Source organism: Barbus barbus (genome assembly GCF_936440315.1).
Source record: "Barbus barbus genome assembly, chromosome: 39".
Taxonomy (NCBI): domain Eukaryota; kingdom Metazoa; phylum Chordata; class Actinopteri; order Cypriniformes; family Cyprinidae; genus Barbus; species Barbus barbus.
Window position 1 is genome coordinate 8,646,127 of NC_136717.1, and position 26,456 is coordinate 8,672,582.

At 39.1% G+C, this 26,456-nt stretch overlaps 1 protein-coding gene across 4 annotated transcripts in view; it reads right to left on the reverse strand.

Annotated features, from left to right (window-relative positions):
- The window catches only part of gramd4a (GRAM domain containing 4a), a 65,145-nt gene extending 38,689 nt beyond the window's left edge, over nucleotides 1-26,456 (reverse strand). For 2 of the 4 annotated variants that reach the window (XM_079398830.1, XM_079398829.1), the window contains exons 1-3: nucleotides 26,206-26,456; nucleotides 20,221-20,428; nucleotides 4,564-4,672 (exon numbers count right to left, since the gene is read on the reverse strand). In XM_079398830.1, the coding sequence (XP_079254956.1) occupies nucleotides 4,564-4,672; nucleotides 20,221-20,428; nucleotides 26,206-26,234 (346 nt within the window). In that variant the 5' untranslated portion in view covers nucleotides 26,235-26,456. Of the gene's footprint in view, nucleotides 1-4,563; nucleotides 4,673-4,757; nucleotides 4,985-20,220; nucleotides 20,429-21,907; nucleotides 22,003-26,205 lie in introns of those variants that run through there. The other 2 variants (XM_079398831.1, XM_079398832.1) reach the window with 2 other exon arrangements.

Consider the following 26,456-nt stretch of genomic DNA (forward strand, 5'->3'; position numbering starts at 1 on the left):
AAAAAGTGTGATCTACGGCTATAAAGCATATATACAGACAGTGAGGATGAAGTAATTATGTTGGCTACATTAACAATACTTTTGTGTGTGTGTGTGTGTGTGTGGGGGGGGTCATGCTCGTCCCCGACCAATGTCAAAAGCACACTCCCATTAATTATATCTGTAGCGTAACTGATAGATAATGGTGCTCGTAACAGCAAGATCATGGGTTCAACTTCCAGGAAATGCAAGTCATGTTGGATAGTCAAATGCATGAATGTAAATAAATGTACTTAGTTGAATGAACAGAACAAGGAAACACATGATTGTCTTGTCCATGAAACATAAAAGAAGAATTTTCAACCCGACCCAAAAAAAAAAAAAAATGGTGATTTGAAATGTGACACTCACACACTGTGAAAAAGCACAATAAAAGCTTTGAAAATGCAGCCCATAGGACTCTATATTTCAAGAGGCAATAGCTTTGTCTTATGAACAATCCAATATTTAAGTCATTATGCACAGATAATCTTGTCCTCTGAAAGGCTTAAATCTCAATAATGTTCGATTCAATTCCAACTTGGGTTCAATAAAAAAAAAAAAAAAAAGATGGCTTTAGACACATCATGCCTAGTCTTACTTCAGAATATCTATTGTTGTTATCAGGTATCTTATTACATCCTGTAGCTCGAGCAGTAGAGAAGGACAATGCCAAAATAATGGGTTCAATTCCCAGGGAATGCATGAACTGAAAATATATTTTCTTTTCAGTTTGTAGACGTTCCAGTCAAGCAGATACAGCTCTTATGTTAAACGGCGGAGCAACAAAATCTCCAAAACTTTTGATCAAGATTCAGTACAAGATACAGTACAATAATAAGTATCAAATCTGTAATAAAATTGCATAATAATTAGCGGTCAACAAATAGTGGATTATACCAGTAATGATAACTAGGTTGGATGCAACCCGGAAAAGCTATCAGTATATGGATTTTTGCCAGCAACCGGTTATCGTGCTGATTAATCAGCAACAACAATAATGGTATCGGCCTCTAGTCATAATGGTTCCATAAAAACCTTTGGCACAAATCATAAAAACTGTGATCTAGTCCAGCTAATGTCATGCATGTTCAAGAGTGAACAAACTAGACTGTATGACAAGACTTCCATTCAAAACCTATATATAAACAGTGAATTTATTTATTTAATTATTTTTTTTTAAATAAGACTACAACATTGTAATTTCTAGCATAAAAAATTCTCCCATTCACATATATGTGCTACATCTCTGAAAGGAAACGCAGAGCTCACAGACATGACTGTAATTCTGCTTGATGCTCTAGCAGCTTCCCTCCGTAATCCTTATCCTGCTTCATATTTAATAGCTCTCTCCCATTCACTTTCCTGTAGCGTGTGTGTGCTGTCTCACTTCCTCTGCAGAGCTCATGTGTGGGTTCTCCTGTGTGTGGGAGTCTGCTGACAGTGGCACGCTTAGGGTTATATAACAGCTGACTGTGACTGTGTCGTTCACTAATGTCCTTCAGTTGCTGTTCATATGTCATTTCAATGTTTACTGTAGCTGTGATGGACACAATGATCATATCCCCCCACACACGCATGTTTTAATTGTTTTTACTGTCATGGAAGAAACTGCTTATTGATATCTATTGTTTTTACACTGAGCTAATTATATTGTCTATATGCCTAATCCTTATAGACACATTGCATTTAACATTATCTGCTTTTGGCAGATATATATATATTTTTTATCCAGAGCAAATCAAACGATATTCTAGCCAAGGTTCATATTTTCTCAGTATGTGTCTTCCATATAGGCTTTCATGCTTCAAAAAGGGCATAAAATGTAAGTCATGTACTAAAGTCTTCAGAATCCATACAAAATATTTCACTCATTATTCACTGAAAATACTCAGCCTAAGCTTTCTTCAGCCATTCATGAGAGAAGTGATGCCCTATTGTGAATGAATCATGCAGTCTTCAGTGAATCAGTTGATCCAGTTCACAAAACAGATACATTTTCTGAATCGGTTATTTTTTTAAACTGACTCAAAGATTCAGTTTTCAGCAGTACAATGATAGGACTATCAGTGATAAGTTGAATATGGTTTGTTCCTCACAATGAAGACTTCAGAAGGCTTTCTATGTAGAGTCATGTGGATGACTTTTATCGTATTTGTATGCTGCTTTTGCATCTTTTTTTTAAAGCTTAAAAAGCTTCAGTTTCTATTTCTTCGGCAGAATAAAGTCGGATCAACATGACAAGCTTCATTTTTGCCTGAACTATTCCTTTAATGAAGACATTATTTAGTTCCGTTAGGAAGCAGTTTTTCTCATGGGAACTGCAGCAAGAACATTTTGTCCCAAATGTAGGTGTTTAAAGTTTTACTATCATAGTGTTGACATTTTGTCGCATAAAAAGATAGCAAATGCTCACTCATAACAACACCCATACACAAGTATCTAAAATACTTTTTTCTCACACACATCCACACACTCAGTGTAATCAGGCTAAGTAGTCTAAAAATGGGTAGGAATTGTAATTGTTTTGCACTAGGGATGCACGATATTATCGGACTGATATCTAAATCGGCCGATAATGACTTTAAATGTAAATATCGGCATCGGCCTGACATGCAAAATTATGCCGATATGTCTTGCCGATAAGGGGAAGGGGTTAACTCGCATGTGCTCAGGGTGTGCTAGCAATTAGATCACGTCAGCAATGTGGCTCATTCTTGAAGCAAAGTTTTGTCTGAATGATGAATAGATTGACTGTTTTGGATCGCTGCATTTAATGTGTGAAGGCACGTACAGAATGACGCGTTCGGTGTGGGAAAGAGTAAACAGTTATAGCACAAGCAGGGGCAGCAGTGACAGCCTCCCCAAGGTCCTAATGCCCGTTCGGTAAGTAGTTTTAATAGTAGGGGCGCAGTTGGCCTACTTCTAATTAAATTAAAAGTAAAATAGCCTACACAAATAACATTTAGACTGTGTTTCTGATTAAATAAAGCAGTAATTGATGTAATAAAATAAGTATGTTTTGATTTAATGGTCAGAAGCTATAGCTTACATGAAAAAAAAATCACAAACACGACACTTGTAAATTAAATAATTTTATATATACTGATTTATTCATAAATGTGTAACGTTTTATTTTTTAAACAAATCATGAGCTCTAAAAGATTTTCAGAATTTTTACAACTCTTTTGTTTTAGACCATCTACAAATGTTAAATCTTAAAATAAAATATTAGGGTTAACACTGCATCTTTCTGGGGGAAAAAATGCAGCGATTGATATAGTTGATTTATATTTATTTTCAAAGCTTCAATGTACTGTTAAAAAACCTTTATTATTTTTTATTTAATTCTAATAAATAAGTTCTTGTTAAAAACTAACCAAAATTAATAATATTTTGCTTATAATTTCTGCACAGGAGAGACTTGGTGTTGTTTCCAAACAAAAGGAAATATATCGATATCGGCACCGATATCGGCCAAAATGAGTTGAAAAATATCGGCATATCGAATATCGGCAGAATTCCAATATCGTGCATCCCTATTTTGCACCAATTGTGTTTGTGTGAACAAGCCTTAAGCAATGTGGTAAAATGACCATATGAGTGTATTTCTTTCATTAAACCAACCACATAAACACAATCCCACTGTCAAGATACAGAGGAAATTGTGGCCTTTCACAAAACTGAAGACTATAACAGCTAACATACTTCACCTACATGAAAATGCACTGAGACCAAACAAGTGTTGAATCATTACTGAGCCCTGGATTTAAATTGAAACACAATATTTATAATAAAGAAAAGTGTTCTTCAAAACTCAGAGGTGAGCATATATCAGCTATTTTACAGCGGCTTTAAGTATGGCTCATCCAATAAGAATGCAAAGTTAGAACTAATGTAAGAAATGTTTATGTAATGAATGTTTATATAAAATATTTGACCTCTGAAACAGAATTTCAGGGACATTTTTATGAAGGTATTTTTCTTTCATGAAAATCGAATCAATTTAGGACAAAAGCTCTACTGAATTAATTAAATGAAATTCTGAACAAATCTTTCTGTTACAAAGAGAAAGCCCTTGAATAAAATATCATGAAATATATCAAGCAGTATGGCATTTTTCCCACAGACTGTTAAATATCAAGTGCATTTTTTGTCATTTCCAGTAGCGTTTTTGTCACAAGCCCTAGTTAAATTTTTCACCCTAGTTCAATTTTGACATTTTTTAAGTATTTTTTAGAATAATGGTCATTATAGTAAAGACTTCATAAATTATACAAATTAAAATAAACTGTGGAAGTATGCTATAGTGCTGCTATTAAACTTCTCAGCACACTGTCATTTGGGTCAGGTACTGAAAAGTATCGTATAATACCACGATCAATTTTTGACATGGTATACAAAGCATGCTGAACCCACTATTACTACTATAGGTATGAATGAAACACTGTACATATACATCCAAGGGAATCCCGACTTTAGTTCAGCTTTATACTCCATATATCATACACAGAATACAAGCACAGACATCCTTCCAGTACTTACGTAGGAAGTGTTTCTCCAGTAAGGCAATTTCCAAATGACCCTTGACCTCATTGAGACGTTCCGATTCGCTCCTCAGGTCTTGCATGGCAGACAAAGTCCCCAAACCAGCCTAGAAAAAAAACACACAGGGTTATTGACAGATAAGAACCTGAAACAAACCACACACAAACTAGTCTCTTCAAGCTGTGACTTACAGAATACCAGTCCTCTCTATGGTGTCTTCCTCCTGTTTTAGTTAGATAAGCCTCAAACTGGAGGCCGGTCTCAATGACAAATGTAGACTGTAATATTCTGACTCATTGCTAGCACAACATGAACCTGCTCTGACTCCATCCCTCCGCACAAACACGCACGCGCACACACATACACATACACACACACACACACACACACACACAGGCTGAAAGAACGCAAGATCTGCAGAAAGACAAGCCGCAGTGAGAGAGAGACAGAGAAAGTAGGTGAGTGAGAGATTAGGAGAGAGGGCGGCACTGCAGAAAGAGACAGTAGAAAAGCAGAGGTATCTCTTTAAGAGGCCAATGCGACTGACAGTGCAGGCATGCTCTCTTCTCTGACACACACACACACGTTTGGTGACGGTCAAATGTTTCCTTCATGCAATTTGCAGCAGAATTATATCCAAGCTGATGAGACACAAACATAAACACATACACAACGGTAGGGGAAATAGAAAATGGGAAATTGTGATGGCAAATTAGGGATGCACGTGGAAGAGAATAAATTGATGAAAATTAAGGCAATGAGAGAGACCCAGAAGAGCATAACGAAAAAATTACCATTTAAGCCACAAAGTAGCTTTATCATGGGCGATTATTTCTTGGCTACAGGCTTTTACAAGCCAGTAATGTGCGCAATAAATGTCATGTGACCAATCACCACAAGAACTCTTAAAACATCATATATAATATCATAATAATGCAGCCACATGCCCTTCACTAGTGACTATCTTGAGCTGTCATATCAGGCAGCAGACTAGAAAACATCCAAAAGTCTCAACAAAAAAGTCACTGATAATTATAAAATATTTGCTACCAGTTAGGTTACTACTAGACAAAAACAATACAATATTTGTAGAATTTTCAGAACTATTTTGATATTTCTAAAATAGGCATATTACAGTGCTAAACTGAATCTGGCAATCTAATTGCAGCAATTACGTGTCTAGGTAACACTTTACAATAAGGATCCATTTGTTTACATAGTTAGCTACATTCGTTAACATGAACTAACAATTAAAAATAATTCTAAAGCATTTATTAATCAAAGTTAATGTTAATTCTAACATTTACTAATACATTATTAAAATTAAACGTTGTATCTGTTAATATAATTTGATGAAAATATAATTTGATTTAATATAATTTAGTTTTGTTAACTAATATGAACAAAGATTCATTAATACTGTAGCAAATATTTACCGTATTGTTGTTGTGCTTTTTAATTAAGAATAACAATGAATCTTTTGTTTTAGTCTTAAAAAGTGAAAGGTGTATAGATAAGCAAAAAAGAAATTTGAAACTTTTCTTGTAAAATGTGACACCAAAATCGCAAATTTGAAAGTGAAAGTGAAAGTGAAAGCGCATAAAAAAGGAATTCCTGTTCACAAAATTTAAATCACAAATAATACTGATGAAAAAGAATGGGTTGAACGTTGAACACTTTCATTACCATATAATTATAAACTATGATACAAGTTCATCAGCATGCATTGATTAATCAAATGTTGTAGCAAAAAAATAAATAAAAATAAATTGTGACCAAATTATGTGCTAGTGCAACCAACTGAGAAAGTTAGTCGCAAAACTTCGGCCAGTGGGAAGAATGAGTCTAGAGCCCTGTGAACGCTAATAACATACTGGAAGGTTTCCCTCCTCTTTAACCCGGAGGACACGGCGTCTTTTAAGTATACTTTAAGTATAACAGTATTAAACTTTGAGTACACAACTAGTTTACATCAATGTTTTTAGCTTGTACTGCAACAATACTAAAAGTGAACTTATAGGTATAATGATAGTTAAATACTTAATTAAATACCTTTTTAGTACTCTGTGAAGTATAGTCTCAGTGTACTACTAGTTTATTACTCATAAGTTTTCTTTAAGTGAACTTTACATCATACTTTAAGTATACCACTATGTCCCTTTTAGTTATTAATTTGTATATACTTTGTTATATGAATATCTGAGCATACAAAACATCAAAAGAAAGAACAAGGTATTTGGTTGTAAACAAAAACACTGTATTCTATCTTCATTCTTTTTTTAAACACTTGAATATGGGTAAGTTTCATATATAAAAATAAAGAAACAACATTTTGAACAAAAAGCTGAACAAAGACCATGAATTGGATTCAGAATGATAATCAAAAGTAGATGGAGCCGATCAACTCCTTCAACTAGATATCACACTATAGAAACTGGGTCTGTACCCCAAACTAGAAAATACAGAAAATGTCCAAACCAATTTAATTGATGTTCAACAAATAATAAATGTTTACAACACAGAGAAACAATTGATAAAACTTGGCTTACTGAATATCAGGTCCCTTTCCACAAAAGCACTTTTTGTAAACGATTTGATCAATGATCATAACCTAGATTTGCTCTGTTTGACAGAAACATGGCTAAAACCAGATTAATACATTACTTTAAATTAGTCTACCCCCCAAGAATACTGCTATAAAAATGAGCCACGTCCAAAAGGTAAAGGGGGAGGTGTTGCTAAAATTTATAGCAATATTCTCAGTATTTCTCAGCGGGCAGGCTTTAAGTATAACTCGACACTATCGACCACAACATTCTTTTAAATAGACTAGAACACTTTGTTGGCATTAGTGGAACTGCCTTAGCATGGTTTAAATCGTACTTATCTGAGCACCATCAGTTCGTAGCAGTGAATGAAGAGGTATCATATCGATCACAAGTGCAGTATGGAGTACCTCAAGGCTCAGTACTAGGGCCGTTACTTTTCACGCTTTAAATGTTACCCTTGGCAGATATTAGGATATTATTATTCAAATCCGTTAAAGGATTGTTAGGCTGCATTAATTAGATCAACCGGAACCGGGAACACTCCTCATAACACACAATGTACTCATTACATTGTAAGAAGAATGGCATCTACACTAATATTTGTCTGTTTCTTTCTTATTCTGTTTCTCAGTCCGTGTGCGGATCACATGGTGGATCGGCGCCGGGAGATGATGTCTGCGGCCCTGATCGTCGGCGGAGGCCGGACACCTGGATGAGCCCCGGGGACATATCCCCAGTGAAGACCTCGACCCTCCTCCGGGGGAAGGAGCAACGCTGTCCTCGCCATCTCCTGGGAAAGAGCAAAATTCCACATCTCCGGGTTGCCCGCGTCAGGGCCGCCTCGTCGTCTTCATGGAGGACTTGGGGGCCGGCTGAGGCGCGGGGGACGCCGCACTCCTGCGAGAGGCTTGACGCCCCAGTCTAGGTGTCGATGCAGCATGGGGCGGAGCGGCTCTGGAGGACGCAGGAGGGTGCCCACGGCGACGAGCAGACTGAGGCCTGGCCCGCGGGGAAGCAGTGGCAGGATGTGCTGGATCAGTCTGCTTCTGCACTGCTGGGAAAAGCCCTCGACAATGTCGCCGAACAGCCCCGCCTGGGAGATGGGAGCATCGAGAAAGCATGCTTTGTCGACGTCCTTCATCTCTGCCAGGTTGGACAACACAATGGCTCTTGGACAACACAATGGTGGACATCACCTTCCCGAGGGACCGTGCCATGACTTTCGTCGCCCGGAGGGCGAAGACAGTCGCCGGTGTGCAGCTCTTGCATTAACCCGGGTCGAGACTACCCTCGTGCATTTGTTTTAGAGCCTTGGCTTGGTGAACCTGCAGGATAGCCATGGAATGCAAGGCAGAGGTGGCCTGGCCTGCAGCACTGTAAGCTTTGGTGCGAGAGCGGCCGTCAGCTTACAGGCTTTGGACAGGAGACGCGGACGGTTCCTCCAAGTGGCGGCATTTTACGGGCACAAGTGCACCACAATCGCTCTCTCCAGCTGGGGAATGTCCTCGTACCCCCTGGCTGCCCCACCCTCGAGGGTAGTGGGGACGGAGGAGGCAGAGGAGTGGCTTCTGGCCGTGAATGGGGCCGTCCACGACTTCCTCATGCACCTCCGGTAAGAAAAGCACCGGGACAGAGCACGGTTGTGAGCCGCGAGGCTGCGAGGGCTCGGGACTGGGCTGTCTGTTGACCTCCAGCCCGATCCCCGCGGCTGCCCAGGCAAGCATGGCCGTCAGCTCCGGGTCCGGTTCGGTAATTGTGACCACACCCGAGGGGGGCAGCCCCGCCGAACCTTCATCCTCGGAGGACGAAAGCCCATCCCCTGATGCTGCGATCGACATCTGATCCTCGGGCGGCACGCCAAATTAAATGCTGGCGGTCTTGCAGGACAGACCAGCGAAATCACCCGGCAACTGGACGGGACGATCGCTGCGTGAGGAGTAAGAGGTCCGTGGGGATGTACCCGGCAGAGAAGCTCTTACTGTGACCCTCAGATCTCCCAGAGCACCAGCCGGCAGTCCTCTGCTCGAGTCAGAAAGACCGGGGCGGGTGGTGGCAGAGGGTGCCAATCTTTTTAGAAAAGAAAGGCTCGCAGTGCCGTCATGTTCATATGTCCACAACAGGCGCATGAATCATCCCCGAACGTGTCTTCAGTGTGTTGGATGCCCAGACACTGAAGACAACGATCATGTCCATCATCCGTGGACAGGTAACGACCACAAATCAAGAGGACACGAACGGAACGGCATCTTGAAAATAGTTTATTAAGCCTTTTCTTTTACCAGTTTTACATTTTAGTTATTGTTCTCTCTTGGAGAGAGTTTCATCGTCTTGACTGTCTTAACCGAACGTGACACAGTTTGAACGCTGAATGGAGGATGACAGACAGACGCAGCGGAGAGAAGAGTTTACATGAACTTGAATTTAAGGACTTAAATATTCATCTGTACTCACATTAAACTATGGAATTGCTTCAGAACACTTGGACTTTGACTTTATGGTGCTTTAAAATGTTTTTGTGCTTTCGTGGGTCTTAACAATAACACAGAATAGTATACGCACAATATCGGATTTGGATCGGTCCCGTCTCACCGATACCCGATCCGCAGAAAATGGCGGTATCGGCTGCGCTCCCTACCGTATAACGATGAAAACACTGATTCTAAGAGCACAAGTATAGCTCAAATATATTTATACTTTTTCTAAGTATAAGTCAAGTATACTTAAATATAATGTTAAGTATATTTCTGAGAAGTACATAAAGCTCATTTCTGAGAAGTACACAAAAAGTGGACTAAAAGTATGCTGTCCTATTTTTAGTTTAAAAGAAGTATACTAATAGCACACTTCAATAAACGTATTTTTCGTAATGGGCCCCTAAACATGACGTGGCACAAAACAAAACGAGATTGGTTGTATGGCCTCTTGGGCAGACCTAGGCCATTCAAAGCAGCCAAGGTTCTCAGATCTTCTGCCGTCAGTCTGAAAGTCTGGCTACGCGAGACTAATGTGATGACAACATGTGACAACAAAGTGGCATACTCCAGTTTTACATACAATTTAAAAAGAACAGTAAGTTCTTGATTTCCATCCCTGCTAGCTACTGTAATCTGCATCTTGCACCTCTGCGACACAAAACAAAGTGTCCTAAAACAGAATATGTCAGAAGGGTCATCAGTAGAGCATGAAAGAGGCAGTTTCCAGCAGAGAGACTGTAAGGCAACTGGCTCTTATAAACGGGATATTCAGAGTCAATCAAACCCCTGCTTGTGTGAAAAACTGATCTCATTACCTCCTGCCTTCAGGGACTCATCAGTGCATGAATCTAAAAGTAAAAAGTTCTGCAATGACACAGTCTAAACTACTTGGATATACAAGTGCATGGACAAGAGTTATGTTGGCTCCATGTGTGTCTGTTTGTATGTGTGTGCCAGAGCTATTTGGATGAGCATGTGAGCAATGACTCACTCCTCACTGCTGTCTAAACGTCACGGCACCACTGCCAACAATCTCTTTTAGCAGGCTGTTGCATTCAACACTAAAGCTGCTCGCAATGCAGGAAATTACCAATGCAAACACATGCAAACAAAGTGGCAAGACTGGTCAGGTTTTTAGCGTGTGCAGAAAGTTAGGTTACACGCTTCCTGAAAGCCATCACAGAAGTATATTGATTTTTAGCTCTTCAAAATGTTTTATTGCCAAAACACAATTATGTAGGAAGGAGCTCAAGGTTTGTGGAAACCATTTTCACATCACCCACAACATTTTTAAAATCTGAGCCTTATGGACAAGACAAAGCTTTTTAGGTATCATACTGTAGGTGCACTTGCAACACAGCGGCAGAAAAATGAGAAAACTAGACTAAACTATAGGTGTCTTTACACTGCCAAGTTAACCCTCTACTGCATAGTGGGAAAGTTTTTCTTATGCCCCATGTTAAGTGCATGTTTTTTTAAATGATTGCAACCAATTAAAATGTTTGAATAGTATCAAACAGCAGTCCAATAAGGCGTGGGAGTCACTATCAAGCACCATTTGAAGGTTGGACATCCTGTTCTGACACATGGTCACAGGAGCACATGGTGTGAGAAGGCAGCAATATTATTTGCTTTAGTAATCTTATTTAAAATGACATGAACTGTACATAAAAAATATTTGTGTGTATGAAGGTGTATAGAAGACTTTTGTCAGGTTTTATGATTTTTATATTTTATTTAGCATGTTCAGAAATTCAGTTTTTCTTTTCGTTGCCTCAGGGCAACATTGCGCAGTAAGGAGTCCACAGCTCCCATCCCTAACCAGGATTTCTCATTATGTGTGACAAAAAGGGAAGATGCAAGGTTCCTGGGTGCAAAGGAACACCCAAAGTGATATGCAAAATGTGTAATGTGCAACTCTGTTTCACAGCAGAGAAGAAGTGCTTCTTGAAATTTAACACAGAGTAAAATCTAATTTGATGAAGTACATGATATGACACGACATGGGAAACTTTGGTCCTGCAGGGCCACAGTCCTGCAGAGTTAGCTCCAACCCTACTCAAACACATCAGAACAAGCTAATGAATGTATTTTAAGATCACTAGAAAGCTACAGGCATGTGTGTTTGATTAGGGTCGGAGCTAAACTCTGCAGGATAGTGGCCCTCCAGGACCGGAGTTTCCCAGCCTCGCACCATGACACAAACCTACGTCTGAATCAAATGCAATATATCAATGTGTTTCAAGTGTTTTTCCCTTTTCATTTAATGATTTCTTGACATGTTTTGACAAATTTGTGATTTTGAATTGCTCTCTAAACTTTGTCTTATGATATGTGAATGGAGAATTTCCTGCGTAATTCTGTACCATTGTTGCGCAATGTTGCCCTGAGGCAACAAATAAATATTTTGAGATGGGGGGGGGGGGGGTGCATCAAGAGTCACCACGCTCAGATGTCTTCAGGAAAAGGGCTACCAAGCCACTTCTGAAACAGAAACGTCAGAAGCATCTTACCTGGGCTAAAGAGAAAAAGAACTGGACTGTTGCTCAGTAGTCCAAAGTCCTCTTTTCAGATGAAAGTAAATTTTGCATTTCATTTGGAAATCAAAGTCCCAGAGTCTGGAGGAAGAGTGGAGAGGCACAGAATCCATGTTGCTTGAAGTCCAGTGTGAAGTTTCCACAGTCATTGATGATTTGGACTGCCATGTCATCTGCTGGTGTTGGTCCACTGTGCTTTCTGAAGTCCACAGTCAACGCAGCCATCTACCAGGAAAATTTAGAGCACTTCATGCTTCCTTCTGCTGACAAGCTTTATGGAGATGTTGATTACATTTTCCAGCAGGACTTGGAACCTGCCTACACTGCCAAAGGCACCAAAAGCTGGTTCAATGACAATGGCGTCACTGTGCTTGATTGGCCAGCAAACTCGCCTGACCTGAACCCCATTGAGAATCTATGGGGTATTGACAAGAGGAAGATGAGAGACACCAGACCCAAACAATGCAGATGACCTGAAGGCCGCTATCAAAGCAACCTGGGCTTCCATTACACCAAATATTGAGTGCATAGAAATGAACATACTTTTCAGAAGCCTAACATTTCTGTTTAAAATATGCTTTTTTTATTGATCTTATGTAATATTCACATTTTCTGAGACACTGAATTTTGGGTTTTCATTATCTGTCATAAGCCATAATCATCAAAATTTCAAGAAATAAAGGCTTGAAATATTTCACTCTATGTGTAATGAATCTATATAATATATGGGTTTCACTTTCTGAAATGAGTGACAAAAAATATTGACCTTTTTCATGATATTCAAATTTTTTTAGATGTACCTGTATATAACAAAGCTTTAATATCTAAATAAATCCAAATAAGGAAAATTTGAATATAATGTCACATTACATGGGAGGCTCGAGAAGGTGACGGGGACCTGGCAGTGGCTCGACCTTGCCAACGCTTATGGGTCAATCCCGCACAAGCGGGTGGAAACCTCAGTATGATAAGGCCCGGGGAAAGGACAGGCGTCAACTGGTCCAGGAAGAAATCCGAGCAGGGGTGGAGGAAAGACGCATCAGCCCTATTTTCGGAATCATCAAGGCAGGTGGTTTTACTGGAATTGACTGTGACCTGGGAAGACCAGATGGAAGAGGCATTTGAACGGAAGAGGGCCAAGTATGAGGAGTTGGCAGGTGAATGCCGTAACAGGGGATGGAAGACCCACTGCCTCCACATTGAGGTTGGCTGCCGAGGATTTGTCGGCCAGTCATTGTGCAGGGCCCTGAAGCTCTTGGGAATCAGGGGACTGCACAAGAATAAAGCCATCAGGAACATCATGGATGCCGCGGAGAAAGCATCAAGATGGCTGTGGATAAAAAGGGGCGATCCGTGGACTACATAGGCTACCTAGACACAAGTCGGGGACTGATCACCCCTGGCTGGGTCGCCTGGACGAGGGTGTATGATGTTGAAAGACCCGAAACACCGGATGACCCCAGGTAACATCACTGATGATGTGTCTAGGGTGCACCTGGAAGGTGTATGTCAAATTAATTTACAATGTGAAAGAAAACAAGAAACAGTCAACATTAGCTCTTTCCATCCACCTATTTGGAACTGGATGGAAATGCCAAGATGTGCATAAATTCTATAAATGTGTATAAAAACTTTTTATCTGCTAAGAAAAAATGTGCATTAACTACGATAGAAACACTTTTACCGAATAAATTCCACCATGCGCATCAAAAAAGACGTGATTTTGCATGATGGGATGGGATAACTTGACTAACCAGCAGACCGATCTCATTCCACAGCATCTGAAATATTGTTTTGGTTGTTCTGAAATGCCTGAGCAAAGTCTGTCATCAAAGTATTTCTGTATAATTGTATTACACGACTGCGTTCCCAAACAGTAGGCGTCCACCTCCGAAAGCAATGGAAGCATTTATTTTGTTTCATCTACTCGCTCTGAGGTGCAAGCAATTCATCATATGTGAAAATTATTATATTAAGTGGCTTCTGCTACTTTTCTTAACAATATTTATTGCCAGTTTATCAGGAAGTGACAATTTTGTTCTCTTTGACTTGTTGGGTGGAAACAGTGCTTTATTCGCAAATGTTTTATGCGTAAATGTTTAATGCGATATTCCAGTTTTGCGCACAAGTTAAATTTGAATCTTTGGATGGAAACATAGCTATTTAGAAGTAGTTTTCAAACTAACAGATCAGGAACAGAATTTAGTAAGGAAGCAAAGATGAAATATAGCCCATATAATTTTGAAATTCATGTAAATTTACAGTTCATGGGTAGTGACTAGGTGACTCCCACAATTCCATGCCACTCCCTTAACCCAGACCTTAAATCAGTGACTTGGGATTTCTGGGATTTAAACTCGTGACCATATGTGCTGGTTTGATAGGATTTTAGCTTGAGAGGATAAGAAGACATGACTCTTGCCTCATAACGCCTATGGCTGCTTACATCTGGTGTCCACACAGTTTTTCCATTGCCAATAGTAAATAAATCTGATACACTATAATGATGTTTTTACCAGCACAAATTTTGACTTCCATTAGCCTGATGCTGTTTTTTCACTAGGTACATCAATAGATAACATTGTTAACAAAAGTAAAATAATAAAGACTTGAAAATATCAACATGTTTTCACTAATTTAATGAGTTACAGGTGGTGTCTATAAATTTCAAGAAAAACAATGTAATTATAGGGTGCAAGTCTGCTGAGGTTGTATTTAGTCTGTTTCCCACAATCATTTTCCAAAGACCTTTTTATCAGCTTCCACCCAAGGTCTTCTCCTCATATTACTCATTTCACACTGCTTATGGCCTAGATCCATGCTGAGAGGAGGATGAGAAAAGAAAGTGATTATTTAATTCCAGACTTTAGTGAGGCATCTCTGTGTATAATGTATAGCAGTAACTTATACTGAAAGCATCATAACTGATTCTTTCAAAAAATAAACTCTTTATGAGCTGAAATGATCTTGTCTGAGGAGTTTGATGTTAGCATAAGAAGTCTGATGTTTGCTAAGCTAATGACTCAATACTCTAATATGCACAAAAACATAATGGTTAAAGTAAATTATTTGCAATTAAGATAAACTATTTTCTGCATATACTATTTCCACTTCCCCGCCATTTTATTTATTTATTATTTTCCCTACTGAGCTCACTACTGAGACTGGCATCACAATTAACATTGCTTCTACTAAGACAATTTTCAAATCTTAACTGATTTTAAAACTGTGGCAGACCACAGACATAAGGACAGTTTTTTTGCATAATCCTCCAAACGCACACACTAGATGATTCGCCAGGCCATGAGGCCATACCCCTGCTGACTGTAGTAACGAATTCGCAGTGGTAATTCCACAGACATGAGATCTCACAGAAACTTGCATGTTCAAGTGACTTCAGAAGAAAAACAGGTTACACTTTATTTCGATAGTCCACTTTAGACATGCTACTAACTATAAGTAACTTTGTAACAACATGTCAACTAATTCTCATTAATTTGCAACTACATGTCTGCTAACTATCAGCGTAGACTGTTAAGGTACATTTAGGGTTAGTAGAATAAGTTGATATATACTTGCAAAGTTTCTCAGTCAGTATGTTGTATGTTGTGGACCCATCAAAATAAAGTGTTAGAAGTTATTAAGCTGACAGGCTAATTATACTCTAGACTGCTAGTTGACATGTAATTGCAAAGTTACGATAGAATAAGTGTTACCAAAAAACAAATATGTAGGATGTTCAACGTCATCAGCTGGCTCTCTTGCTGTGTGTAAGGTTTTGAAAATACTTTCGTGAGATTTCAGCTGCCAGGTTTCTCAACATCCGGTGATGAAGCTTGCTCAATCTCATTGGTAATTGACCCTTCACAGGGAGTTTGATTGACAGGCGATCAGACCAATAATAATGCCAAATCTGCCATTTTTGTTCAACAAACAAACCAATCCGGAAAGTAAATTGACATTGGTGGACTTGAAATGGTGTGAACTGACAATTTTCCACAGTTGAAACTTGAAAGATATCTTCTAATGTTCATTCATGTTTATTTCACACTATTAACTAGTACAGAGGAAGTGATCATCAGTTCATGTACTGCTTGAACTGAGGCACTACAGCGATCTGTCACGACACAAATTAAAGAGCCACAAAAAGGTTTTTATTGTTCGATTTTGTTTTTAAAAAAATGACAATTTGAGACTTTGTTTCATCCCTGATCTGCTCTGTCTTGTTTGTCAGTTTCCTCTTTGCTCCGCAATGTATTTTTCATTACTTGAGAACATGATGTGTGTCGTGAGAGTGTCATGGCTTGTCAGACATAGCAACAGTAATGAAGGAGGACAGGTCTTTGTGAGGGGTCAATTGCGGGTATGCCATCTGCGGGCAGCCCGATCAAGCGTCTGAAATATCAAAAATGTTTGATATGTATGGTTACAGATATGTATGGCCTCTGACTCAATAGTGAGAAGCAGTAAAGTAACTGTAATGACACCACACAACTGAGGAGTTTTCGGGCCACAGATTGAACCAATTAGTGACCACCTTGCCAATCACATAGCGACACCCTAATGAACTCCCATAAAACCCACAACAGTGCAGATATGAGTTTTGTATGGATCAACACCACTTTTCTTGAAAAATCTAAGTATCTAGTTTTTCTGCTCTTGGTTGAGCCAAAAGGCCTTTCTGTGTGGAGTTTGCATGGCCTCCTCATGTTGGTGTGGGTTTTCTCTGGGTGCTTTGGTTTCTCCCACAATCTAAAGATATTGCAGGATAGGTGAATTGAAAACACTAAATTGCTGGTGTGAATGCGGGTGTGGACCAGCCATCCATCCAGGCTGTTCCCCTGTCTATTGCCCGATTCCCGGATAGGCTCCAGCATCCCTGAGATCCTACTTAGAGATCGGTTGGTTTGGAGATCGGTTGGGTAGATTTGTAGATTTTTCTATCTACAATTTGGAACAGCCAGCGATGCCTAAAACTACTGCCCGGGTGGGCAGCTCACTAGGTTTTGGCACAGAGCTATGGTTGAAGGATGAGCACTGGACACACTACTGTAAAGTATGACGCCCTACAGCATCCATCAGATGTGCTTGAGAGAAAACCCACAGACACTCGACATCTCAGTTTACATTTCCAAAACACACGCTCATGTTGCAGATGGAAGCAGAGGAAGTTGGCTCTTCTGTGAGACACTTATGCAACACCATGACTAATCTGAGGCTCCAACATTGAGGGTAAAGCCTCAAAATAAACAGAACACCAAATTACAGAGATAAGACTACAAACATCTCAGAAAACACCTCTAACACGATTACGGCAAATAATTCTTCCATAAACCAACTGTGAAATGAAAAGGTATCAGACTGAAGCTACAGTGTCTGGTGTTAACAGGTTGGTAAAATGCATTAAAGCATCATTTGTCTGCAAGGGCTGAGGCCTTGCTGTATTTCTTAGGAACATCAGCGCAGTTTAACTAGGCGAATGAGATAATGGCGAGACAGAACATTAAAAAAGATATTTCTGCTTTGCTGCATTATGGAAGATAAAGAGGTAGTTGACATAAAAAGGTCAGTTTTTATTTTTATTACGAATATAATTAAATTTAATGGAAAACTATGTGAGAAGCATTCTTTTTGTATAGCCTCCTGAGATGTAGCTGGATGCAATGGACAGATGCTGAGTGGCACCTTCGGTGTGTGTACACAATATTCTAACTGCCATGGAAATGATTTAAAACACTCTCCATAGGCAACAACACCATGCACACACAAACAGCAATGTGGAGAGATTTAACTTGCAAACAATTTCAATAGAGTTTAATGTAAGCATGTTTCTATGCTAACATTCTTACATTTTCAAATTTTATACACAAATATTGGGTAAAATATTGAATTTTTAAAAATAATCAAAATGTTTTATTGGTACTTTTCAGTGCTAAATAAAATATATCCATAATCTATATTTCTCTCGACTCATCCACCATCTTGGGTGTATATATACTGATACATACTTTTCTTAAATAAGCTTGACACAACACATTCAGGGACTGCCTCATCTACAAATGATACAGAGTAGGCAACATCAGCCCTCATGGTTTTCGTTCGACATTATGGCATAGAATATGCATCAGTGTTGGCTCAGCAAAGAGCCACTTTGAGGGCCTAAAATAACACATCAAGTCTAAATCCAAGTCACCGTTACCTTCGATGACAGCATAATGTTGTGGGAAGCAAACCTATGATACCTTAAAATGTTGTCTATGTTGGCAGCTCACTAGGTTTGGAAACTAACCTTCTATAACACATGTATTACATCAATAACACATGTATAACTACACTAACATACAGATGTTCTTAAATAAGTGGTCACAATTTATATTAGGTGGCCTTAACTACTATGTGCTTACATCAAACAATAAGTACAATGTACTTCTTGTGTTCATAATGTATTGCAAAACACTTTTGCTGCTATTGAGGTGGGATACGGGTAAGGTTAGAGACAGGTTTGGTGGTATGGGTAGGTTTAAGAGTGGGTTTAGGTCTAAGGGATGGGTCAACAGTGTAATTATAAATGTAATTACAGAAATTAATTACAGATGTACTTACATATAGGTATTTTTTTACAAACCCAATTCCAAAAAAGTTGGGACACTGTACAAATTGTGAATAAAAACAGAATGCAATGATGTGGAAGTTTCAAATTTCAATATTTTATTCAGAATACAACATAGATGACATATCAAATGTTTAAACTGAGAAAATGTATCATTTTAAGAGAAAAATAAGTTTATTTTAAATTTCATGGCATCAACACATCTCAAAAAAGTTGGGACAAGGCCATGTTTACCACTGTGTGGCATCCCCTCTTCTTTTTATAACAGTCTGCAAACGTCTGGGGACTGAGGAGACAAGTTGCTCAAGTTTAGGAATAGGAATGTTGTCCCATTCTTGTCTAATACAGGCTTCTAGTTGCTCAACTGTCTTAGGTCTTCTTTGTCGCATCTTCCTCTTTATGATGCGCCAAATGTTTTCTATGGGTGAAAGGCCATTTCAGTACCCGGATCCTCCTTCTACGCAGCCATGATGTTGTAATTGATGCAGTATGTGGTCTGGCATTGTTATGTTGGAAAATGGAAGGTCTTCCCTGAAAGAGACAACGTCTGGATGGGAGCATATGTTGTTCTAGAACTTGGATATACCTTTCAGCATTGATGGTGCCTTTCCAGATGTGTAAGCTGCCCATGCCACACGCACTCATGCAACCCCATACCATCAGAGATGCAGGCTTCTGAACTGAGCGCTGATAACAACTTGGGTTGTCCTTGTCCTGTTTAGTCCGGATGACATGGTGTCCCAATTTTCCAAAAAGGACTTCAAATTTTTATTCGTCTGACCACAGAACAGTTTTCCACTTTGCCACAGTCCATTTTAAATAAGCCTTGGCCCAGAGAAAATGCCTGCGGTTCTGGATCATGTTTAGATATGGCTTTTTTTTAACCTATAGAGTTTTAGCCGGCAACGGCGAATGGCACGGTGTATTGTGTTCACCGACAATGTTTTCTGGAAGTATTCCTGAGCCCATGTTGTGATTTCCATTACAGTAGCATTCCTGTATGTGATGCAGTGCCGTCTAAGGGCCCGAAGATCACGGGCATCCAGTATGATGTTTTCCGGCCTTGACCCTTAACTTTTCTGGCCTCTTATTGCTACCTGTCCCAACTTTTTTGGAAAGTGTAGCTCTCATGAAATCCAAAATGAGCCAATATTTGGCATGACATTTCAAAATGTCTCACTTTCAACATTTGATATGTTATCTATATTCTATTGTGAACAAAATATAAGTTTATGAGATTTGTAAATTATTGCATTCCTTTTTTATTCGTAATTTGTACAGTGTCCCAACTTTTTTGGAACCGGGTTTATAAACTATAAGTACAATGTAAAAACATGTATGTACACAATAAGTGCAGTATACCAAATGATTAATTTAAATGTAAGTGCATAGTAGTTAAGGCAACCTAATATAAAGTTATTCATACTTCATGCTTACTCAGTAGAAAGTTGTCAAATGTAATGAGAGTGTGTGTAATTACTTACAGGGTCTCTTTGCTCGTCATTGTCTCGTATTGAAGGTCGAGGTCTCAGCAGTATGTCATCACTACATTCAGTGTCCGACCCCGTGGGGGATTCGGGTAAATCCAGGAAGTCATCTCGCTTTGGACCACGGAATCTTATTTTGTCCAGCCGCTTTAGCATGTTCAACACAGCTGCTTTAGGCTTTACCTTAACATTGTGTATGGCAGCCCTGCAGGGTCAACAAAGTACAAAAAGTATTAAGGATAAAAGTAACATATTTACAGAAACCTTTATAAAATAAGAACAAACTGTTATATTTTAAAGTTGACACAGGTGTTTCACTGCAAACCTGCTGGAGAAATCTCACTTACACGTAATGAAGATGCAATGTGGCTTTATTACAGTAAGCCAATAGTACTGGCAGACTGATATATATCATCCTGCCAATTTAATTAGCCAGTTTTTGGCTCATTTGAGATTACTGGCATTGGCTGATGCTCATGTAAACTTAACTGAAATAAAACTGAAGTAAACTCGGCTGAAATAAATTGTTGGTAAATATTGTGACTCAGCAAAGTTGTTTTCATTAAATCATATTAAATATAATTAATTTCTAATAATAATTAAAAAAAATAATTTACTATGAAAAATCACTTTACTTAAAGCCTTTATGTATAATGCATTATAAAGGGCTGTTAAAGGGTATAATGCATTATAATTATTCATAATGTGCATTGTAATACATATATCTTGTCATAAATAATTATAACAGAATTCATAGTGTATGCATAGTGTAACAATTAATTGATAAGTGTTCTAATGTATTATTAATGTACAATTATTCATAATATGTACATGTACATATGAGGTGCATTACATTAAAACTACTTTTATAATGCATTATACATAAAGGCTTTAAGTGTTACCAAATATGCTTACTGCATTTTTCTTAAGATGCTGACTATAATATTAATCAATTAATAAATTAATAAAACTAAACTTATAAAAAATAGTTTTTTAAAATCCAATGTATGATTGCATTATAATGTCATAAAACGTTTTAAAACCAATAATAAAAAGTAAAGATAAAACTAAAGTATTTAAAACCTTACGCAACCATGACAATAACCATGTTTTTTTTTCAACAGAAATGTTTTATTTACTTAATACTAATAAGCTGATTTACATAATTACACACTAATGGATGATAGAAAGCCACAAAATGACTCTTGATTAAATGTGAGCCCTTTCTCTGAAATATGTTATTACATTTTACCCAGAAGTCACCTCTCTGACGCATGCTCATATCCTCAGGACTTTCGCAAAAACACGCGAGTGAATATTCTCAGAAGTTTCTAGGGCTGACCTTTTAAAGCGAAAGGGAATTCTCCAAAATGCCAAAAGAACATCTCAAATCGCAAATAGGTTGTAAATGGATTTAAGGTGCTTTTCCTGCCTCGAGCAAGACTCACTTTTTCAAAATACTGAGGAAATCCCAGTGGAAATGTAGTGCCATGTGTGGATTTCCCACAGAACTTGGGCATGTCACTACCTCTTTGAAAGTGCTTCAATAACCATCATAATATAATAGGCTCAACTATTGCACAATTTGTAAGAATGAAAGGTTGTGTAACATGCTGAAGGTTTTACATTCACTATAATTTGTAGTTTATGGAACCACTGTAGAATTACTCATTTGTACAACTACCTTAAAAAAGCCATGTGCAATCAAATGTTTACAGGCCCAGAAATCCAGATGAATCCAGATGATGAAATGTTGAAATGTTCCTCATTTGTAAGTCACTGTGGATAAAAGCATCTGCAAAATGAATAAATCTACGAATAACACTATTTTCTTCTGCAAATGAATCACAACTTGCAACATCAACACTGGTAATAAACTAAACTGAATCAGCACTGAAATGATTCGAACTGAATAACAATATTGCTGCCTTATAGCCGAATTAAACTTCTCTCAAATGATTGAACTTCACACTGTTCTGAACTGACTTGAACTAAATAATGACACTATTGTCTTTTAGAGCTGCTTTACAGCAAAATCTGAACTGTCTCCATAGCTGAGTCTCCATAATTAATTCATTGTCACTATCTCTGTGAAGCTACTTTGACACAATCTGTATTATATAGAGCGCTATAGAAATAAAGGTGACTTGAATGTTAATATACATTAATACTGTCCATGGGAGCAAGAAAGTTAAAAATGTTTGAAACATGAATATGAGGCTCAGTATATTTAACCCTTTTTTTTGTTGCTCTAACACATTAGTAAGTTAAAATGACAAAATAATCAGGTAAGAACAAAAAGGTATTATGTAGAGAAAATAATGGCATATATTGTAGATGCAGACAACAAAACGATGGGGTCAAGAGCTTCAACTGTAACCGTATCGCTCTGAAATTACATTATAGAACAGGGACTGCCTTGAGAGCTCTCAGTGCTTATTATCATGAAATTATATTTGGCAATTATTGTGATTCTGCCTGCTGTGAGAGCAGCAGAAGTCCCTAGTCAAGTACACAAGGTGGAACTAAATGTGTCCACCCACATAACCCACCGATATCTATACTGCCCACATCTCTACACAAATATTCACCACCAAGGCCTTCGGATTCACTTCTAACTGAACACCATTGAGAGCATTGGAGGAATGCTATGACTTACAACAGCAAACAATGACAAGGACATTCATATCTGTGCGAGATACATTAAATACAGTTCATTCAAGATCAAATCTATGCAACATAACACACAAAAACACAAAATGTACTTCTTTATTTGTATCACAGGTGCTGCCTACATAAACTCTTTCAGTACAGGAATACTGGGTTTATACTGGTCAAAGAAATGGTTTGCTTAAGAAAACAGTTTAATCTGAAAATTAGTGAATTAATCAGTTATCAAATGGATAATCAAGGGAAAATTAATTGAAAAATGTATACAGTGGGGATAAAAAATGATTTTATCCTCTGCTGATTTTGTACGTTTTCCCATGACAAAGAAATGATCGGTCTATAATTTGAATGGTAGGTTTATTTGAACAGTAAGAGACAGAATAACAACACAAAATCCAGAAAAACTAATTTCAAAAAAGTTATAAATTGATTTGCATTTTAATGAGTGAAATAAGTATTTGATCCCCTTTCAATCAGCAAGATTTCTGGCTCCCAGGTGTCTTTTATACAGGTAAGGAGCTGAGATTGTTACTAGATTCTCAATTTGTTAACGGTATAAAAGACAACCTGTCCACAGAAGCAAGCAATCAATCAGATTCCAAACAAGGGGACAAGACAACTACACCGCATCAAAGGAATGATGGACAGGGACATGTACCGTCAGGGCCAGGGCATTGAAAATGGGTCATGGATGGGTATTCCAGCATGATAATGACCCAAAACACATGGCCAAGGCAATAAAGGAGCGGCTCAAGAAGAAGCACATTAAGGTCCTGGAGTGGGACAAATCCCTCCTGAGAAGTTTGCAAACCTGGAGGCCAACTACAAGAAACGTATGACCTCTGTGTGTCAGTCTGTGTCTCGTGTTCCCCCCCTCTCGTGTCCATATTTGGCCTTCCTGTTCCTGTCCTCGTTCCATGTTCATTAGTTGATTAGTCCCTAGCCCTGTGTTTGATTGCCCCGCACCTGTTTCTGTTCTTCCTCGTTAATTTCCCTGTGTTCTTAAGCCCTGTGTCTCCCTGTTTCCCATGTCCTGTATTGTTCGTCAATCCTCCAAGCTCCATGTTCTGCAAAGTTGGAATTGAAATAAAACTCTGTTTGGAATTCTCCGTGTCTCCTTGCTCCTTGCCCCTGTGCAGCGTGACATAATACAGGACCAAACAGTAAGCGGCGTCCGACCTTTTTTTGTTTCCATTTTGTGACAGTTTTTTGTTTGTTCCAGTCTTTTTCCGCGGCATGGACGCCGCCTTCCACCTCGCCGCCCTGATCCGCGAGGGTTGTCCGTTCTATGACTCCCAGACACCACCGGCCTGAGTTGGAGAGAGGGAGTCTACCGGTGTCTGGGAAGGTCCCGGTCCCGAGCCAGCTTGCCGTCGTCCGCGGCTCTCCTGAGCCCTCCACCGTTCGCGCTTCAAGATCGCCCCCAAGTGTCTGCGCTTCAAGAGCGTCCCCTAGTACCGGCTCCTCGCACGTGCCCTCCTGCGTCTCTGCTGGTTCTGTCCAGCTCCGCGCTGCAAGAGCGCCCGACAGAGTCCGCGCTGCAAGGGAGCTTCCCCAAGAAAATTTTTTGGGGGGGTAAGAGGGTCACAGCCTGTGTGGCCGGGCCAAGGGCCAAGGCCACAGAACCCCTCGGGCGGTCCAAAAAGACAGGGACGTGGCCTCCCGAGTCCCCTGACCCGCCCTGGCCTCCCGAGTCTCCTGTCCGGCCATGGCTCCCGGAACGGGCCCTGCCCTGGAGGCCGGTAGCCCTGCCCCCTGATCCCTGGAGGCCTCCAGTGCGCCCTCCCTCCTCCCCTTAGGATGGTGTATGGCGTGAGGACACGCCTTCAGGAGGGGGGCGTAATGTCAGTCTGTGTCTCGTGTTCCCCCGCCTCTCGTGTCCATATTTGGCGTTCCTGTCCTCGTTCCATGTTCATTAGTTTATTAGTCCCTAACCCTGTGTTTGATTGCCCCGCACCTGTTTCTGTTCTTCCTCGTTAATTTCCCTGTGTTCTTAAGCCCTGTGTCTCCCTGTTTCCCATGTCCTGTATTGTTCGTCAATCCTCCAAGCTCCATGTTCTGCACAGTTGGAATTGAAATAAAACTCTGTTTGGAATTCTCCGTGTCTCCTCGCTCCTTGCCCCTGTGCAGCGTGACACTGTGATTGCCAACAAGGGTTTTGCCACCAAGTACTAAATCATGTTTTGCGAAGGGGTCAAATACTTATTTGACTCATTAAAATGCAAAAAAATTTACAACTTTTTTGAAATGCGTATTTCTGGATTTTTTCTTTTTTTTCTTATTTTTTTTGTTATTCTGTCTCTCACTGTTAAAATAAACCTACCATTAAAATTATAGACAGATAATTTCTTTGTTATTGGACAGACGTACAAAGTCAGCAGGAGATCAAATTATTATTTTTTTCCCCATGGTAAGGCTAAATAAATAAATGAAACAACCGATCAATGAATCGATGTGTCAGTGATTTGAATTATTTACTGTAGTTGATTTCCAAATGGACAAATGAAGACTAACTAACAGCTCAATGAATTACTAAATCCACTGATTAAATTAATCACAAGATGAAATCATCAATGACACAACCGATCAATGAAACAATGGATCAATAATTCAGTTTCAAATGATACACTTGATTTCACAATGATTTAATTAGTGACTCAATAGGGCAATGAATTAATAAATCCATGGATTAATTAATAAAAAAAAAATATTCATAAATGAAACAACAGAACAATGAATTGATTGATTAATGATTTCATTATTTTAACTGATTTCACAAGGAGAAATGAACCAGTGACTCTGTGGATCAATTAATCAAAATATATAATAATAGATTCAATTTCAATCAATGCAACAGCGAACGAGTCAATAAATCAATAGATAAATTAACCAATGAATAACTTCCTTTCAGAATCACGCGACGATCCGCTTTCATCATCACAATCTCAGTAACAGTCTCGCGCTCAATCATGTGTTCTGTAGGCCGTCAATATATTCAGTCCAGTGTTCTACACAATGATACATTTTGTTCCGAAGATCAATAATGTGTCTGAATGACAGAATAACGGTCACGTTCTAGGAACGCATTTAAATGTCACATTAAACAAAGCGATGACACATTCGATTATGACCTATACATAGCCTACTTAGCTATTTAAATCAGCGGGTCTTAGTGCGACACTGACATGAACAGCTTCATTTTAAAGATCGCTTTCATCTATGAATTATGACAGTCCCCCATAGAAACATACTGTAAATCGCCTGTTGCCCTCTTGGATATTATTAAAGGACACATGTTAGAGATCCGCTTACCCAGCTCGCAAATCGTAGCAAAGTTTCATGAACCCTGCTGATAGTCAGTGATAGATCCTTCAGTAACACCTGCTGGAAAACTGCTGTAAATATACACCAGATCCCTGAACAGCAGCGCGCTCTTCCCCTCTGCTGACTAACAGAGCTGTGCGATGTCCCTAGAGTCTTGAATATGTGCGAGTTAATGTCAATCCCCCCAGAGAACACGGATCAGCGTGTGTTGTTGATGTCACCGAACTCACACACACACT